This window comes from Passer domesticus, chromosome Z, assembly GCF_036417665.1.
Source record: "Passer domesticus isolate bPasDom1 chromosome Z, bPasDom1.hap1, whole genome shotgun sequence".
NCBI classification, from domain to species: domain Eukaryota; kingdom Metazoa; phylum Chordata; class Aves; order Passeriformes; family Passeridae; genus Passer; species Passer domesticus.
The window spans coordinates 47,219,363-47,238,875 of NC_087512.1; the positions used below are offsets into that span (position 1 = coordinate 47,219,363).

Sequence of the window (19,513 nt, forward strand, 5' to 3'; positions counted from 1 at the left end):
AGATTAGACTAGAGACAGAAAAAAATTATGTCTATTTCTGAGACAAAGAAAGAAGAGAACAGGAAAAAAACTCACAATGAAAATATATCATAAAGAGAATCACACAGATCTGCATGCTGTATAAAATGGGGGGGAAATGCAATGTACAGTTCACAGCAAACTAAGAAAATACCTCCTTCTGCAATTTTACAAATGCCCACCTTTTTAGAGTCTTTTGTGCTGCTTTATTGCCCTTCCTTTTGTTCTGATGTTTTATTTAGTAAATTACCTTGTAGATATTTAACAGGATAAAATGAGCGGCTAGGAAAACATTGTGATAACAGAATGAAAAAAAAAATTATAACATGCCAATTATAAACTGCCATGGCTATACGGGAGGAATCAAAACAGATACCAGTAGAGCACACTGATGCAATTTAACAGACTATCGCAGCAATAGTCATGGCCACTGCTGTTGAATTGTTTGTGTACACATGTAAATCTGGTCACAGAGAAAAAGCCAGTCAGTAAAATTTACAGGTGTTGTATGCTGACCTGCTTATTGGAGTAAAGTGCTATAAATTTATGTATATATATATAAATTTACTTTGAACATCTGTGTTCCAGGAAAAACAAGCAGGAAAAGAGAGAATGGCTGGAGACAAGTAATTTCTCTGCAAACACTAAGGCATACATCTCAAAAATCAAAAGACATTCACAAAAAAACTGCAAGCACCCCAAGATGACCCAGAAATTTGTGGTCACACAGGTGTCTAGAGCAGCTTGGGGCTCTGCATGAGAAGGGCAACTCCAGGGCTCCCTTGGGACAGGGTGGACACATGCAGGCCCCAGGATTCCCAAGGGGCCAGAGGTACAGCTACAAGACACAGCATGTCACAGCCTTTAAACATTGTCTTGGGACAAGAAGAAACTGGAATCAGGCTTGTGAAGCTCTGGCTGCTGCTATCTTCCAAACCTGTGTTTGGGAAAGACTCACTTGAGAGGTTCCTTGCCTTGAGACAGCTGCAGATTCCTGTTGTTCTGACCGGAATCTGGGTAGTCTTGGGGATGTTAGCACACACTAGGTGTCACGGATATTAGCGGGTAATATCCACAGAGATGCTTGGCAGCAGTACAGCTGTCTGCATTTCCTCGCCGCTGTGAGTGCTCTGAGGGTACCCAGCCGGGGAATGGCTCCCCGAGGCACGGCGGAGCGCTAGGAGGCGATACCGGGGGATACCCGGAGTAGGACCCCGCTTCCCACGCTGCCCTGCGGGGATACCGCACGGCCTTAGCGCACGCAGTGCTGCAGCCTCGGACTCCTGGATCACGCCGGAACCAGCGAGCAGGGCGCACAGCCCCCACAGCCGGAGCCTCCGGCGCCTTCCAGCGCTCCCCTCCCGGCGGCGGGCGGAGGGCGGCGCTTGCGGGGCGGGCCCGGCGCGGCCCCGGCCCCGGCCCCGGCCGCGGGTGTCTCTCGGCTTGGCAGCGGCAGAGCCGGCCCGGGAAAGCGGCGGGGACCGGCGGCCGCCATGGGGACGAACGCGCCGCCGCGCCGGGAGCCGCTGGCCCGCGGCCCCCACGTAAGTCAGGGCTGGGCGCGGGGGGCCGCGGGCGGGCCGGGGGCGCTGCGGGGCCGTGCCGCGGCTGAGCCCCGCGGGGAGGCAGCGCTCCGCCGAGCCCTGCGCCGAGCTGGCTCCCGGCACGGGGGGATGCACCCGGCAGGGAGCTGCCCTGCCCGCTCGGCGAGGATGTCACGGCCGGCGCCGTCTTCAGGGCCGTCGCGGGACCCGCCTCTGTATCTCCGTGTCTCCTCCGGGCACACGGGATTTGGGGCCGTGCCGGCTGATGTTCTGGGCGTTTAGAAGTTCTCGTGAGACCTGTGCTGAATGGTTGCCCATTTGTGCCCTTTCTGTCTGGATTCTTTTTCATTACCCAGTACATAGGAAGCTGTGGGGAGCCAGTGACCTTCCCAAAGCTAGCACACTGTTCCTTGTGACTATCTTTGTATTATTTGGGAGATGAGAAATTAGATTCACCCACATTAGGTTCACCCACCATGGAGGGTGGTCTCGGCAGGGGTATAGAATAATATTCAGTTTTATTTTGTTGATGTACCTGTGGCAATGATGAATAGCCCCAACATTCCAGGTGCTATACAAGTACAAGGAAGAAAGACATGCATGCTCCAAGGATTCACTTTCAAGCAGGATGTGGACAGGATTCGGGAGAAGAGACATGAATACAGGCGGGATAACAAGGGGACTTGAGCTCTGTGGGCTAATTTTTGTGGTAGGTTTTCCCAGAAGGCATTCAGCCAATAGATGTAGTCAACACAACACTGAGGAGAAGGCAGAGGAGAGGCGTGCAGCAGGGAGGACAGCAAGTGCAGAAAGGCTGGGAAGCTGGCACTGGAGTGGGGGCCAAGACTCATGGAAGGGTGGGGTCCAGAACCCTTGCTCTTTGACCAGCAGTGCCACTGCAGGAAGTAGTCCTGCTGATGCTGCTGCCCCAGGCCATTGACTTTGCCACCTGTAGAGCAGGTTTCGTGGCTGACTGACAGCTGGTTTGAACTACCAGCAGCTATAGCTGTCTGCATGCCTGAAGGGTGTGGAACAGATATCAGAGGTGACGTCTGCCAAAATACAAAACAAAAGGTGTGTCCCTATCATGCAAGGAAGGCCTGTTCCATTTCAATCTGAATGTCCTACCATGTCAGTTGTTTCTCTGAAGCTTTTCTTTACCTATCCTCCCTTTCCTCTTGTGTTCCAGCCAGCTTTGACTTCCGATTTGGCACCAGGTCTCCCTGAGATCTGGAGGTGTTGAGAAATATTCACCAGTGAAGGTATCCATCTAGGACTCAGATACAGGCTTTAAAGAAACTGATTTCCAAAAAGCACTGAAGATACTTCTGTTGTATTTATTTTAAAGTAAGAAATTAATTGACTTTTTTTGCCATCAAGTAGCAGTGCTTTCCTATGGTGATCTGAGTCCAAATCTGAAACCACCATGTCAGCACATCAGATACTGAAGAGTAAACCAACTCAGGGACAAAACTGAAAATTAACAAAGCTCCCGATTCATATTAAGGAAATCAAGGGTGCTGATGGAAATTATACAATGTTTGCATATCCCCCAAGATTTTAAATGAGAATGTCAGTACACAGGAACTATGTGGACTGTCTGACTTGGGAGCACTCTTCTACCAGAAGATTTCTCACCTCTACTGCATTGCTCTTTAAGCATATCACACTTAACAAGTCTACCTGCAGGCTGGAGGTTTTTAACTAGTAAGAAGGTTGGCGACCCACACTCTGGGCAAGGCAGATTTTTATGGGCAAAGTAAAACTGACACTAGAGCAGAGTCAAGGACATCCATAATATTTTCTGTAAATAAGCATGATTTCATGTGGTAGAAGCCAATCATAGGGATTTTTCCACTAAGTACTTAGCTTTGAAAATACAGGATTGTCCTTTTCAAAATCATGTTCAAATTTTATGCTTTTTCTTACAACTTTAATCAAATTTTAATTCTAATCAAAATATTGAGATGGATCATTGGATCTTTGTATGAGAAAATACAGGCATGAGAGCATGACATGCAATGCCAGTATTTCTTAACTGTCTTTCAGAGACACACAAGGTTTCAAAAAGCACAGGAAAAGTAAGAGGGAGAGCCTTTCACAACCTGGAGTCTCATTGTCAGATACATTCAGACTGAGTTTTTTATAAATACTGCCACAGCAGCCAGACCAGTCAGAAAGTGATCTGTGCCCACATGATTCTAAGTAACATCCTGCACCCTGGCAGACAGAAGGCCTAGGGAAAATAGGCTACTATTCTCTTAATAGTGTATGGTCTTTCCCAGAGGGACTTGGCACAGCCTAAGGACATGGGTATCTGTTAGAGCATCTGTTGTAGAGTTGCTCTTCCTGCATAAATCAGGGAATATTTTAGCAGTTACTTATATGTCTCTGTAATTCTGGACAATTTTTCATTAAAACATCTGGTACTAAATCAAAGCTTTAATAAAAGAACATGGATAGCAAATCCAGCTGAGAAAAATCAGACTATTCTAGAATAACAGCTGGCTCAGATGCTCTTCATGTGACTTTTTTTCCCAGATTAGTATCTAAAAGCTGGAAGGAAATAAGTAAATGGCAATTTAGCATGTGGGCCTTTGTGGGGTTTTTTCTAAATGTCATCCTGAAAGATGTACTCTTCATCATCAAGATCTTGATTTACTGTCCAAGCAAAGCAAATTTACTGAAGTTATGTTGGTTGAAGCCTTTAGAAACAGAAGCTCTTTTTAAAATTGTGCGCTTGTTTTTACTTTTCCTTGACATCTATTTGTTGTTTGTAAAAACCAAACTTTTTCTGGACATTTCTGGTAATGCACATAAGGCCTACAGATACTTCAAAAAACAAGGAGATTTTATTCTTGACCCAGAATAAAAAACACAGATATTGTGGCATACCTGATACCGCTGTGCTTCTGACTGGCACTTAAGCTTTCTATTGCATCTCTACAAGCTTCTTCAAATGGAAAATCTGAAATAGTTTCAGGGAATTATAGTAGCCATGTAATAGATTAAGATTTAAGATTCCTCTGAGAGTCACATGATTAGAGGAGCCACTTGAATAACTCACTCAATAATACCTAGTGTGTTAAAAGACGGGAAAATCTAGACTTAGTGAAGGGTAGCTGCTGCTACACTTCTTGTATATTTCATATATAAAATATATATTTTTATATATATATATATATTATATATATAAATATAAAATTTCCTCACCTGTCTTAGTAAATGTAAACTGACTACTTGCTTTGTACTCTAACTTTACAATCTCATTTGCTTCTTTCATCACATTTTTGTCTTAGTTAATAGCCAAAATCTACAATACACATAAAAGAAATTACTTTAATATGGCATAAAGGGTGGAAATACATGTTTACTATTATAATTCTTTAATCCTGGTAATGGATCTCTTCTTAATGGATTTTTTTTTTGTAATTATTTAGTAGAATTAGTACTCCTTAAAATTAGAAAAGAGCAATTACCAGAGAGGACACAATATTTCAAATATTTGCAATCTGATAGTCACATTGAAAAACACAGTTGCATTCAAGTAGGATGCCAGAGAGCCTCAAAAGGATTAGGAGAGATGAAAAAAAAGAACAAACCAGTTGGACAGGAACAGCAAAGAGGAATCTGTAAACCAATGTGCAACACGGGAGGTATATATTAACAGTGAGAAGTGGCCAGAGTTTGATTCCTCCTTCCTGCCAGACTTTTAAATTTCTTTTCAGTACTTCATGCCAATTTGAAATGGAAAAAGTAGGCAGTCTTAACGTCAGAACTAGGAAAACTTAACAGAACTTTCTTTCCAGACTTTCACAAATGAGAGACATTTGCACCATTGGCTGTTGCAGTGTTGGCTCTTTCTTCTGTATGGTTTCTTTGACCAAGTTTATATATATAGATATATATATATTCATATATAACAAATAATACTCCCACCTGTACCTGAGGTGGAAATTAAGATCTTGTATTTGGCAAAGTTACCCACTGTCTTACCTAGTGATGACAGCTTCCAATCAAATTAATTCCGCGCTGGATCACATACAAATACTCTGAGTATGTACAGCAACTCTACTTATTCCATTTTGAACATACCCCAAGTTGTTTTAAGTGAACCACCTTGTCTACTGATCAAGGGGTGTAGATACACAGCACAGTAAGAGGAAGAATTACACCACAAGAACCACCCCAGCCTAAGCTGCCATCATTGCTCAAGACCAACTTTGAAGCCAGCTTGGGTATGTTGAACGGCATCAGATTTCCCAGTGGATGTCTAATGTGTGTCAAAAAATCATCAGCAGCAATCATTCCAGCAGGACTGAACAAGAAGTAGAGCTTCAGAAGAAGCTGTAACCTTATAGCATTGGTTACAAGTGAAGAAAACAGACCCTTTTGAAGAATTAAACTGATCACATAAGCAGAGTTAGTCACATGATGATAGCAAAAAGTGGGTCAGTTCCACTATTTTTAGATAGAGTGGGAAGGAAAAGTTTTGTGGCTTAGTGGTTTTTTTAGCAAAAATTAAGATAAAGGCTCAAGACATTGAATGAACTGGGAAGAAAAGAAAAAACAAAACCAAAAAAACCAAACAACTGCTGAGGATTCCAGGACTCTTTCCAGTGCTTTGCATGGGTTTCAGATGGATGTTATCCTAGCATACGCACACACCCCTAAACAAGGAATTCTCTACAACAGAGGTTGCTTTTTATGCCATGTATCAATCACATTCTACAACTCTAGCTAGTTACAATAAACTTAACTCACATTTTATAGTGTATGTGCAAATGCCATTATTTCATAATACACCAGACACCAGAACATGCCATCTTTCCAATAAGGAAAAAAAGGGACTGTAATCTATTAAAGAACATTGGAAACTTTGGAAAAAAAGTATAGGATATTCTTTACCTAATTACATCAATGAGATTCACAGTTCTGCTTGTTACTTAGGTTTTTGAAGCACCTAATTTTAACACCAAATGGAATGGAATACTTAGATTGGAAAAGAACCTTAAGCAGAGTCCAACTGTTAATATCGCACTGCCAAATCCAACATTAAATCATGTTCCTAAGTGCCACATCTATGTGCCTTTTAAATAATTCTAGGGATGGTAACTCCAGTACTTCCTTGGGCAGTTGCTTAAAATGCTTGATAACCCTTCCAGTGAATAAATATTTCTGAATATCCAAGAATAAACCTCCATTGGCACACCCTGAGGTCATTTCCTCTTGTCTATCACTTGTTACTTGGGAGAAGAAACTGATCCCCACCTTCCTACTCATAAGATAGCTCCCGCACCAGCTTCATTGATTTCTTTGGATGGTATCTTTCCAGAGACAAATTTTCATATAGTTATTGATTTCTTCTCCCTTAGCTGGGAATTCTGTGTCATACAGTCTTAGCTACGTGTAAATGCCCATTAGCATAAGACACTGTGCAAAAATGTAAGAGATCTGTGTTGTGATGAGAAGAGAATAAATCCCCAAATTTCCCTCCTCATAGCATCTATGGCATTGTCTTATCCGTGATCTCTTCCCCTTCTCTGGAACATCAGATATGAACTGTGATGTGGTTGCCCACAATTGCTATTAACTGCACACCTCACCTGGTAGTTTTAACCAGGAAGAACAAACAGAAGAATGCAGGAAGGTAAAATTTGTTAGGCTTTCCCTACTGTGTACAATTGTTTATATTCTCCTTATATCATGTAGTACATGGTACTTGGTCTCTTCCTACAAGGAATATTTGTAGTGGAGTGCATTCACAGCTGAACACTACTGTGCCAGAATCTTCAGAAGTTATCAGTTTAGCTGTGTCAGAAAGGCCTGCTTTTCTGAAAGCCTCGATCTTTAAATTTCAAGTTGCTTTCAGGTGTTTTAGGCTGGACAGTACAGAATTGATATGGACAGCTGCTTTTGAAAACCTTAGTGGAAGTTTTCTTACTCTCAGCATGTGCCTTTGTCATAAATAAAATGGATGTAAATGAAAAAATAAGGAGAAGTAATAAAAGATGCTGAAAAATATGTAGATGTTGAAAGTCATAATGCTCTGCTTTCAGAAGGAAATAAGCAACATACAGTGCTTAGCACCAGTGCAGAAGATCAGAGTGCTACTGATTCTGTCTGTCCACACTATCCATCTCCTGGGCAGTATGCACCAACCATCCCAGTCAAGCACCTTTCACCTTTTCCAGGATGGGTTTCCAATGAGTCCAAACCAGCTGCAAACCAAACCCTGATCTCGGTTCTTCTGTTCAGATCTTAAGCAACATGACCTCTCCCAAAATTAGTAAGCTCCTCATCTCCAACATTTCCCAACACTTTGACATTAATGACCATTTAGTCTCTGCAGAGCCTATTGCTGCAAAGCTTTCTGATGAGGGAAGTGCCAATGAATTTTCTAGATACTGAGAGCCTGCTCCTCTAATGAACCCCTTCACAGCCACAGGCCTTGTCAAGGCACTCTTCACAGTGTCACTGGAGATTTTGAGCAGCAAAGCACAAAACCGACTGGAGCAGGCAGACTGTGGGCTGAGGCTTCTCCTCCCATCTCATCTCTCTGCACAGCATTTGTCTCTCTGCTCGGAAACCTTGAGGCAGGGCTCACTCAGTAACAAGAAAAATTTAATCTTGTTTCTGTAATATGTGAGGTCTGTGAAAAATAACCAAAAGGAGCATAAACTTTCTTATTTCTTCTGCACCTTTTACTGCAACATGCTGAAACACCATTAGAATATTTACAGAAAAATAAATCACATGAAGAGATGCACTGATGCATCTGTACATCTGCAATTACTGTAAGAGTAATTAAATGTAGTTGCTTCTAGCTGTGTTAGTACTAGTATAAACCAGAGTCTGTCCGTATGTTCACACTTCCATACACTCATGCTCAAATATGATTCAGGCTCTTCTTCAGTATTTCAGTGAAACCAAACATAGATATGCTGGCAAGCTTATCATAACCTGAAAGCATTTACAGGAGATAATTCAAATTTATTTAATATGGCATTTCCAGAATGTTCATGGGTTTTTAAGGAATGTGCATAAAGTAAATTTAGTGATGCAGAGAACAATGAAAATAACTTGAATTGGACATGAATTGAACCTAAGGTTCCTTTCAGGTGGTATTAGTGGATGTGGTCAGTATTGCAAGCAAAGATGCCTGGTAACTTCAGAAGTGGGTGTGCTGCAATATTCTCAAAACACTGAGTCTTAGCAGAGCTATGACTCATGGAACCACAGCTGTCGGAGGACTTTCTGAACGTCAGCATAGGATAAGATCCTTTCTACCTCTCTTGGGAAACAATCAAATCATCAGTTTAAATTCCCAAGAGCAAGTCTTAAAGATTTTTACTTTAATAATCACTATTGAAGATATTATTTCTTCTAGCTGAGGACTTCAGTAATTGTTTCTTAAAGTCTTTTTAAACAAATATTTGTAACTGCTAGGAAAGTCAACCTTCTTCTCCCTGGTAAAGGCCAGAAATGCAACTATCTCATTCCTTGCACCTACATTCTTTTAGGATGTCAGACAGAAGTCACTCTTATGGCTAATTTTTCTAAGAATTAAAGGACAAAATTAGAAGGGATTTGAGACCCCTCAGGTATTATATGGATGAACAAAGATACAATCTGGACTGAAAAGCTGTGGCAAAGTTCAGGTACCAAATAGCTGAATGTTATACAGGCTTGTTCAGATGTGTGGCCCTACCACACTGGACTCAGGTTTCAGCAACAGAAATGTGAAATCAGAGAGATAAAAATGGGCGAAGAATTGTCCTTTTACTAGGACTGTGTGACGCCATTTCAGCTACTGAAATGTTTTAGGTAGTTGTTTTCATAGCAGAGTATAGTGGGCACAGGTTGCTGTTACACCTGGTGCCTCAGGTATTGAGCTAGGATCCAAGTCATAGTCACTTCACTAATGTGAGACTTGACCTCAAAATGCCTCCAGCCTGAGAAAACAAACTACATCTCTTTTACAGTCAGCGGGAACACAGACGACAGCAACACCTGGTAGTTGGTTTAACAGCTTTTTGGATTGTGCTGCATGCCAATGAAGTTGTCATTTGGTGACGCTCTGGACTGAATTAATGCCAAAATTAAAAAATTCTGCATCACACCCAGGCACTCTTCATGAGCTACTGGCAGGTGCTCTGACTGGAGGGCTGCAGTCCCTCACAGCCTGCATGATCAGGCCTCTTACTGCCTTATTCTTCCATACATCCGTGTTGGCTGTTTTTCCCAACTGTGCATCTCCTACAGCAGCCCCACAGGCCCTAGTTCGCTGCAGCCCTCACTTTAAAAGCTCTTAACATGATGGCAGTCGCCACTGAAGCTGTGAGATCATCCAGCAGTTTTAACTAGCTACTTCAGATGTGTATATACGGAGTATTCAGTATCTAAACTGACAAGAAGATACTGTCCCACCTCAACGATATGGTTCCTCTTTGGCAAGAATTTCTTCACAGAAAGGCTGATTAGACATTGGAACGGGCTGCCATCGCAATGGAGTCACCGTCCCGGGCGGTGTTTAACTGGATGCGGCACTCAGTGCCATGGTCTGGTTGACAGGGAGCTGTTGGGTCCTAAGTTGGACTCGATGACCCCAGAGGTCTTTTCCAACCTAACAGGTTCTGTGTCTCTGTGCTGGCAGCCCTGCATGCGGCCCTACGGGGGCTGCCCGGACGGCCGTGTCCGGCGGGGCGCGGCTGGGGCAGCGCCCTGCTCCGCGCTCACTTCCTGCCAGGGCGGGGCCTGCTGCCGGCGGATGCGAGCGGTGCGGCGCCGCCGCCGCGGTCCTGGCGCAGGGCAAGGTGACTGCGGGGCGGCCGCGCAGAGCCCGGGCCCGGGCCGCAGATGTGCGGGAGGCGGCGGGGCGGGGGCGGCAGCGCGGCCGTGCCTGGGGGCGGCGCGGGCCGGGGCGCGTCCCCGCGAAACGCCGGGATCCAGAGCCCCGGAGATGCGGGCGCGGGTCCCCGAGAAAAGCGGGGATCCAGAGCCCCCGCAGGGGAAAGGTGCGCTCGGGGACACTGTCCAGAGGAGCAGAGAGAGCGGCGGGCCGCAGGCGTGGCTTGTCGCGGGATGTGCGGAAGCGGGGGAGTACCGGGGCAGACGTGTAACAAGTGAATGGCCTGGAGTGCCAGGGCGGGTTTAGGCTGGGTATCAGAAAAAGGCGCTTCACCAGAGGGTGGCTGGGACGGGTCCCTAGGGTCACAGCACCAGCCTGACAGGGTTCACGAAGCGTTTGGACAGTGCTCTAGGGCACATGGATGCTTGAGGTGTCCTGTGCAGAAATAAGAGTTGGATTCAGTGTGGTTCCCTTCCAGTTCAGCATGGGAGTAGTCATATTCTGTGGTTCTTGGTGTATCAATGTTTGGAGAAGCACAGGGATTGATTCTTGGTACCAGGAAGGGGCCTGGTGAAGACGTCAGCCACATTAATGGGGGAAATGGTGGGGAGCATTTCTTGCCCTGAAACATGGGCAGGGAGATGGATGCTTTTCAACCCTCACAGAGGTGTTTGAGGTGTCGTTGGTGTTTGGTCGCCTGCACTGGGCTCTAGGAAGAGGCCCTGGGTGTGTGCACACACAGGCAATGTAGAACCGATGGCTCAGCGGATGAGTGGAGAAGCGTGATGGGAATACCCATCCTGATACAGGGTGTGGGAAGAGTTCAGGCAGAATAACATGTATGCCACGCAGCAAAGCAATTGGGAAGATGAAATTACCCTCAACACACGGGCTTACACAGAGTGGAGAAACAGGGTCTTTGATTTTATAACCCAGTGTTTCAGAGGTGTGAATGTAGAGTATAGAGTATACAGGTGGTGTCATTTGTTTGTGAAACGGTGATCAAGGGGTGCCTCATGCTCTGGGGACTCCTAAGAGAAGCAGTAGCTGTATGGCTGCTGTAAAGTCTGGCCCAGAATTTCCCAGTCTTAAAAAGTCCTTGAATCTGTAATAATCTAAAAGCCTTAGGATGGGATATGGAAGAGTGATAGACCAAAGCACATGGAGATTATGTATTTCAGGTAGTCCTTCATTGAAGACTGTTTTATTTGTTCTCCCTTCTGCTAAAGATTGCTAGTCCCTGCAAGGTGGAAGAGATAGACCTTGGAACAGGAAGATCCCCCAGCTAGAGAGTTCTGTGTAGATCAAACTCAGTATATCATCACACACCTAGAAACTAAGAGGCAAATGTTAGTGATTTGTTATTTCAGATAATTCTGGTGAACAGTCCTGAAAAGAGATGACTTGCCTGCAAAAGCTGATGATAAAGTCTAAAACCACAGAGGTAACAAAATTTTGTAGCTAGGGTGTCACAGCTCTGCTTGAAGGAATTTGCTGTTAATGGCCGAAGGGACTTGGCCATTCCTTTTTGACAATGGATACTGTCTGAAAATACAGAATTATTTTTGCATTTAGGCTCAGAAAAGTTTGGAGTCAGGATAGAATAATGTCTGTTATTAAATTATGATGTAGCAATACATCAGATGTTTCTTTAGGAAACATCCAAGTTATCCTAGAAAACAATAAACCAATTTAATTAGTGGCAAATTTCCACATGCAGTTGATAATTATATTACATTGTTACCTATCTTATGTTAGGGTAAATATTTTGGTCCTTCATATAAGCAGGTGTTTAAAATTGACAGCAATAGAAAACCTGTCTGCACCAAGGCCAGTATGTAGCTCATTTGGCATCTTTTTTAAACTACTGTGTTACAGAGTTTTAAGGCAGTACTGGAAATAATTCTGCTTTGAAATGTAATGTTAACAGAAGTTGAAATGGAGAAATACCAGGAATTGCCTTTGATTCTAGTAGATTCAGACAGATCTACGTCTAAAAGTATTTCAAGGGACCATCATTACAGCCAAATACTAACTGTAATTAAATGTGATCTGCATGGCTGGAAAGATGTGTGGGCCAGTGATTCAGTTCTGTAGTTATGGTGAAAAAAGAGCTTTTATTTTTTCTCAACTTACAGACCTTCTGTTTTAGGAGATGGTATGTTCTGTGTCTGAATGGAAGGAATTAGAAGGAAGGAAGGAATTAGATGGAAGGAATTAGAATTTTAGACAATGGTTGAAGAAAAAAGGAGGACAGAAAAATATTCTGCTTCTTAAAAGACTGCTTTGCATAAATGAAAAAAACTGCTTTGTCAGAGGGGTCATGGTGGTCCTAGCTCAGACAGGTAACTTGGAGTTAGCAAACTTCAGTTAAGTTTGCTTTATCACTTCCTTGTTTTGCAGTTTTTTACTTTAGCTTCTTGTTTTATGTAATATAGAATATGTATGCAGCGGTGGCCAACTTGAAGAGTTTTGTGAGAGGTTTGCATCTGGTTATGCTAATATTGTTCATGCAGTTTCAAAGGCAAGCTTATAGGTGTGTCAGAAGTTGCATTCGATCTTGATCACCATTTTATTTGACTTAGTGGCTGGTTTTACATAAATAATGACAGGATGTCCTGCTGAGAACCACCTCCAAAGAGAGGTTGTTTAGAAATGAGGAAAAACAGTGGGGTCTGTTAGGTCTGAGCCTGGCTGGTGTCACTGCCAGTGATTGTCACTCATGATTTTTACTGATAATTTTCACTGATAGTTTTGCAGAGCTGTAATGGATTGCAGGTGGACTAGAGATACCACTTTACCTTTGACAACTTGGCATAGATGCCTGTCACCCTAATGTTGCTATTACACCAAAGCATTGTTTTGTCACGATGAAACCTAAACTAATGTCTTAAAAATTGGGAAATCTTGAAAGGTTGATGAATTTTGTAAGTTTCATAAGAGTGGTGTCACAGTAGCCTTTCTTTTAGAACTTTACTGAAAAAATTCGGAAGCAGTCTAAAAGGAGCATGGAATTGCTCCTGTTAATATTATCATGTACTGTCATGCTTTTCTAGCTGGCAAAATCAGTAGAGAGATTGATACTACTTTGAGTCAAGGATAAGCAAGCCTTGTTATTAATCCAGGTAAAGTTCCATCTGTAGAGTGGAGCAAAAATCTGACATAACATTAGATTTATACCAAAAGGATGGTACTTACTTAAACTCTTGCTAACATCTTAGTAATTTCTGTTTGGGAGGTGACGAAATTTGGGTTATTTTGATGTTTTGTATTATTGATTTTCTTAATGTACTTTGGCCTACAAAAGCGTATGTACGGCTTTAGAAATAAATGTTTAACTTGCTTTACCTCACCAAAATGTGTTTAATGGAGATACATAAACTATCTTAGTCAAAAACTTTTTGTTTACAGAGTCTGTCAGTGGAAGCATCTGAGCAATTTGTTCCATTCTTTTATTTGGAATATGAGATTTTCTTTCTTTCATTTACCAAGGCAGAATAGTTTTTCTACTTATACAGAGATTTCCATCAGAACAGGAAAAGTAATTTTAGTATTTAATTACAGTTGAACTTCATAATACTTAAATATTGTTTATACAGAATTTTTATATATTATTTGTAGAAATAGAAGTATTAATGCAGTTTTAACTGGAAAAAAGAAATTTCTAGGCTAAATTTTGGAAACAGAACTGTTCTGTTCTGTTAGGTACTAGGTGTCCATTATAAATGGAGTAGTCACTGTGTGTCCACCATTGGGGCTGCGCTTGTGTGTACTGTTCATGAAGCAATTACCATTTGATGTAAGTAAATTATTATTATTAATGACATATTTCTTGTTTTCTCTTTTATGTCAGGAGGTGTACTTCAAGAATCTTTCAAAACAGAAACAAAAGGAAGTCATGGAGAAGAATGGAAACAACCACAAACTTCGTGTTTGTGTTGCTACTTGCAACCGTGCTGATTATTCAAAATTAGCTCCCATTATGTTTGGTATTAAGGCAGAACCACAGTTTTTTGAGCTTGATGTCGTAGTGCTTGGTTCCCACCTGATTGATGATTATGGGTAAGGTGAATTTTTATCTACCAGTGTGTTTCTGAGGTGTTAGCAATGGCAGTATGAGCATTAGATAAAATGAACTCTTGGCATCATCAGTCAACATCAACACAACAAATGTGGCATCAACACAACAAAGTTTTACTTATTTTTTCCAGAATTTTATTTTGCAGCTCCTTATGAGATTGCATATTTCATGCAATCATTTTTTTCAGCCAATCTTGGAATTCTAGAAAGTTTTGTGCAAATGCTGTAATTGAGACACCAAAAAGGATCACATACTGTATGAAGTGAGAAACTCATGTCCTGCATTTTTCCCTGAAACCTGGTGATTGTCAACTGTGCTACAGTTTTTTTAGTTTCATAGAGAAAATAGCCTCCTCAGTCATTTTAAATTGCAGCTCTTCTGTTTTACAGTTATTGGAGAAAGTACTTAGATATTGCATATCCCAGGAGAACACTGTTAGTTACAACTTCTGGTATTGTAGAGGCAGGAAAGTATGGCCATATATTTCTGACAAAATGAATAACAAAATGATAGAAATATGGTTATCTGGGTGATATATATAGGTAGGTGGGGGAGAATAGAATCCCTGTCCATAGCTCTCCTTAAGTAAGCAGTCACATCACCCACTCAGGAGGATGAGATGTCTTGGTCCAAATCCCTTCCCTTGGAAGGACTTCCCACATCCCAGGTGGTTATTCTCTTGGTTGTTGGGGAAAAGATAGAAGAAACAGCATGGATAGCCTTTCTGGGGTTGTGGTTGATTTTCCTCAGCTGCATTTACCGGATTGGACCCAGTAAGTCCAGTAAGTAAGAAATAGATATGAAATGCATATTCTGGGAAACAAAATCAGACTTCAGCTTAGGTCTGCAGTGTATTGGCATTATCAGACTTCCAGAAATGTATAAGTGTGTCTTCAAGTAGAGGTACTTTTTGGACTTTGCAATGAGAAATATTGTCATTTTATAAGCCAGGACAGGAGGAAGTTGTATCATTTCAAACTACTAAGACAGGGTGTTCCACTACTGACTGTTCTCTTTCTGCACATTATACAGCGCTCTGTTCCTTGCTTTGTACTGGATGTTTTCATCCAGTAACATGGCAAGGTGAATTCAACATCACAAAACTAACCTGATTCAAAACAAAACCAGACCAAAAAAAAAAAAAAAAAAAAAAACCCAAACTAAAAGTACAAACAAGTTGAACTTCTTGACAGGTTAGTATGTTGAATTGCTCCCTGTCTGATTGGAGAAATAAAGTTATGCCATTTCATTTGCTAAAAATGACAAACATGGTCCTGATTTCTCCATAGCACATACCCTTGGCTGTCTGCAAGATTTGTGCAAAGTAATACAAAATACTACTTTTCCAGTTCCAAGGTGTTTAACACTTGTCTCTGTATTGTGATTTATTTGTAATGCACAAAGCAAACCATAGAGATTTTGATCTGGCAAATGTTTTTGCTGTTAGTTACTTCGTGTTAAGTATTCTAAAACCCAGGTACTTCTTGGGGTTTTTTCAGGGTCTAGCCCTGCATCCCTTAATCTGGGTCATCCTAGGAAATGAGTGGGTCCTTGGAACATATATGTTCTACTGATATGAACGAGGTAATCAACAGTAACAGAAGTCAGATGACAGTGATCCTGTGAAGTGACTGTTACTGAAATGCTTGGAGGATCATAAAAGAAACAAAACCACCAGAAATGCACAGTCTTGTTTGTCCCCTAGGTTTTCACCTTTCAAAATGCAAAGAATACAGAAACAAAGAGGAAGCAGGTTTTCTTAGAGGAATGTACACAATCAGGAAGGTGGTAGGTCTGTGAAGGATATTTGTAAATGGAGTTGGAAATTTAATGAAGTTTATGCTATATAAATGTGAGCCCCTTTACTCAATAAAATAAACAAGATTTGCCTTAAAAAATACAGAATCTGAAATAATACATGCTACCTGCAGGATGTTTTCTTTAAACATACAGGCCTCAGCTTTGCATCATATGGGTTGTTGTATTTATGGAGATGTCCACAGAAAAATCAATAAACATACCCTTTCTGACAGGAAATCAAGCAACGTCTATTCTCTGAAAGTCTCAGTGGACACATGAACAAAGGGTTTGCTTTCTGAGGATTTCCTCAGTATGTTCACCACAGTTCCTCCTTAAAGGTGTCTAGAGAAACTGGATGTTCGGAATATTAGGGAGGATCTTCATATGGATGAGAATATTCTGTTAAAATCTTAAAAGCTACTTTCCTCAATGAAGAAGATGTGGAAAGCAGATCTTTTTTTAACCCTGGTACAGCTGTTGTAATTTGTTTTTATTTTGTGAAGCAGTATTGCTGAAAAATCAAGTTGTATTTCCTCTAATAACCCTTTTTCTCTGACCTTCAGTAATACTTACCGTATGATTGAACAAGATGACTTTGATATTCATACAAGATTACACACCATCGTGAGAGGGGAGGATGAGGCAGCTATGGTGGAGTCGGTGGGCCTTGCATTAGTCAAGTTACCCGATGTCCTCAACCGCCTGAAACCTGACATAATGATAGTTCATGGGGACAGGTTCGATGCTTTGGCCCTGGCCACGTCTGCAGCCCTGATGAACATTCGGATTCTTCACATTGAAGGCGGGGAAGTCAGCGGGACCATCGATGACTCCATCAGACATGCCATAACCAAACTGGCCCATTACCACGTGTGCTGCACGAGGAGTGCAGAGCAGCACTTGATAGCCATGTGTGAAGACCACGACCGCATCCTCTTAGCAGGCTGTCCCTCATATGACAAGCTTCTCTCTGCCAAAAACAAGGACTACATGAGTATTATTAGAATGTGGCTAGGTAAGCGGGCCACTTCTTATGTTTTTCTCACATGCCTTTCAACACTAGAAGAGCTTAGTAAGTAGGCTATCAGTCAAAAAGTAATATATATTTTTAATACTACCTTTCTTTCTACACTTGCTTTCATTCTGTATTCTGCCACGTACAATTGAAAAGCTACAAATCTATTTACTGCACACTTACGGACCTTCTGCCAAGTCAAAAAATAACTCTTAAATGGGTAAATTCTCTGAGCTGAAACAGGCAACATGCACCAAAGGCTTTTGGTGTTTAATACTCACTGACGTAGAAATAATTCCTGTAAACAGTGGAGTTTTATGTTTGCTTTATTATCTTTGACAAAGCAGTGTCCTGTATGGCTGCCATTTGTAGAAGCTGGAGTCTTTTCCAGTCAGTATGTTTTGCAGATAAATGTTTATCAAGTGTACTAAGACAAGTATGACTAACTGTTTTAAAGCAGTGGAAAGGAAGTCTGTGCTTGAGAATGGGCAACTGACAGAAAATCAGAGCAGCTTCAGGAGTTATTCCAGATTTATAGTGGTGTGAGAACAGTCTCTTGATGCTGGTATAGTCTTGGAAAGCTTCAGAAGTAAGCTTGCAAGTTAAGTTTTTAGCCATTTAGGTAGTGGTCTCTAAAGTTAGGAGATGTGCTTAGAGAGGCAAATAACAAGCTAGGCTACCCTGTAAGTCCCTTGATTTTTATTCTAGTATTGATCCCTATGTGTTAGATATAACCCATTCAGTGCCTTGAATTTTCAGGGTTTCACATCTGTAATTCCAAAAGTATGTCCTTCCTTCCTATTGCTATTCTACACCAATAAAAAAACTTTTCTTGCCCTCTGTTTGGACAGGTGAAGATGTCAAAACCAGAGATTATATAGTTGCTCTGCAGCATCCTGTAACCACAGATATTAAACATTCCATAAAGATGTTTGAGCTGACACTAGATGCACTCATATCCTTCAACAAGAGAACGCTTGTTCTGTTCCCGAATGTGGATGCAGGTGAGTAGAATACCTTCATGACAAAGTGGCACATAACAGATTGTCTTCAAAAGAGTGCTTTTATCCCAGGTTGTCCAGCCAGATAGAAATAGCTGGATTGTATCAGCCTTGTCGGTGCATCTGCAGCAGGAGCTCTGTGTTCGCATTACTGGAGCATGTTTCAGTTTTTCAGTGTGGGAAGGAAAATGAGAAACCATGTGACATAAGAGCAATATTAGTGCCTCTTAAATTAGCTTAAAACTACAAAGATACTTTTGCAGTGAATTCTTGTATCAAACTTTGGCATATGTGCTGAGCTAAATGCTTTACAGTGTAAGGATAAAAAGAGAGCAGAAACGTCTTCAGAGCTGGAATTAACTCAGTGAATGGCTGTCTACTATATTCTTTGTGCCTGGACTTTGATTTTAAAAGTAGAGCTTAAATAATTTATTCTACTTTGGTTTTCTGTAGGAAGCAAAGAAATGGTTCGTGTGATGAGGAAGAAGGGCATTGAACACCATCCCAATTTTCGGGCAGTAAAGCATGTGCCATTTGACCAGTTCATTCAGCTAGTTGCTCACGCTGGTTGTATGATTGGTAACAGCAGTTGTGGTGTCAGAGAGGTGGGAGCGTTTGGCACACCTGTCATCAACCTGGGGACACGTCAGACGGGAAGAGAAACAGGTACATGTTTGCTTAACTAGTGTTTTGTAATGCAGGACAGAGATGTATCAGAGATGTCATTGTTGCTTTACTGGAAGCAAGGGGAGGCACAGAACTGATGAAGAGTGATGTCAATCTGATGGGCATCTTGCCCTCATAGAGGAAATAAAAACTTTTTTTTTTTCATTTCTAAAGCAGCTCATACTCTAATGCAAGTTGAGCATCTGGCCTGTCCTATTATGTTGCATCTGACCTGTCCTATTATGTTAATTTTTGTTGTCTAGGTGAAAATGTTCTTCATGTTCGTGATGCTGACACACAGGATAAGATTCTTCATGCTCTACAGCTGCAGTTTGGGAAGCAATATCCATGGTGAGTACACTCATCTTAATTCATTGAGGGGGATGTTAAAGCAGTAGAGTAAAAGGCATTTAGTCCTAAGGTGTTTCATCATATTTGATTGGAGTGCTTTTAATGCACTGATCTGAGGTTACAAATGATTTTTCATTTCAGAACCATAATGTGATGTCTGGTATGCAGTAGTATTTATAGCACAAA

General features: G+C 41.7%; 1 protein-coding gene across 3 annotated transcripts in view; it reads left to right on the forward strand.

The window, feature by feature from the left end:
* Positions 1-1,372: 1,372 nt before the first annotated feature.
* The window catches only part of GNE (glucosamine (UDP-N-acetyl)-2-epimerase/N-acetylmannosamine kinase), a 34,331-nt gene continuing 16,190 nt past the window's right edge, over positions 1,373-19,513 (forward strand). Inside the window, exons 1-6 of one of the 3 annotated variants that reach the window (XM_064403736.1) lie at positions 1,373-1,562; positions 14,267-14,475; positions 16,858-17,309; positions 18,161-18,313; positions 18,764-18,976; positions 19,240-19,327. In XM_064403736.1, coding sequence (XP_064259806.1) covers positions 1,512-1,562; positions 14,267-14,475; positions 16,858-17,309; positions 18,161-18,313; positions 18,764-18,976; positions 19,240-19,327 — 1,166 coding nt within the window. In that variant the 5' untranslated portion in view covers positions 1,373-1,511. Of the gene's footprint in view, positions 1,563-10,300; positions 10,379-10,559; positions 10,580-14,266; positions 14,476-16,857; positions 17,310-18,160; positions 18,314-18,763; positions 18,977-19,239; positions 19,328-19,513 lie in introns of those variants that run through there. The other 2 variants (XM_064403738.1, XM_064403737.1) reach the window with 2 other exon arrangements.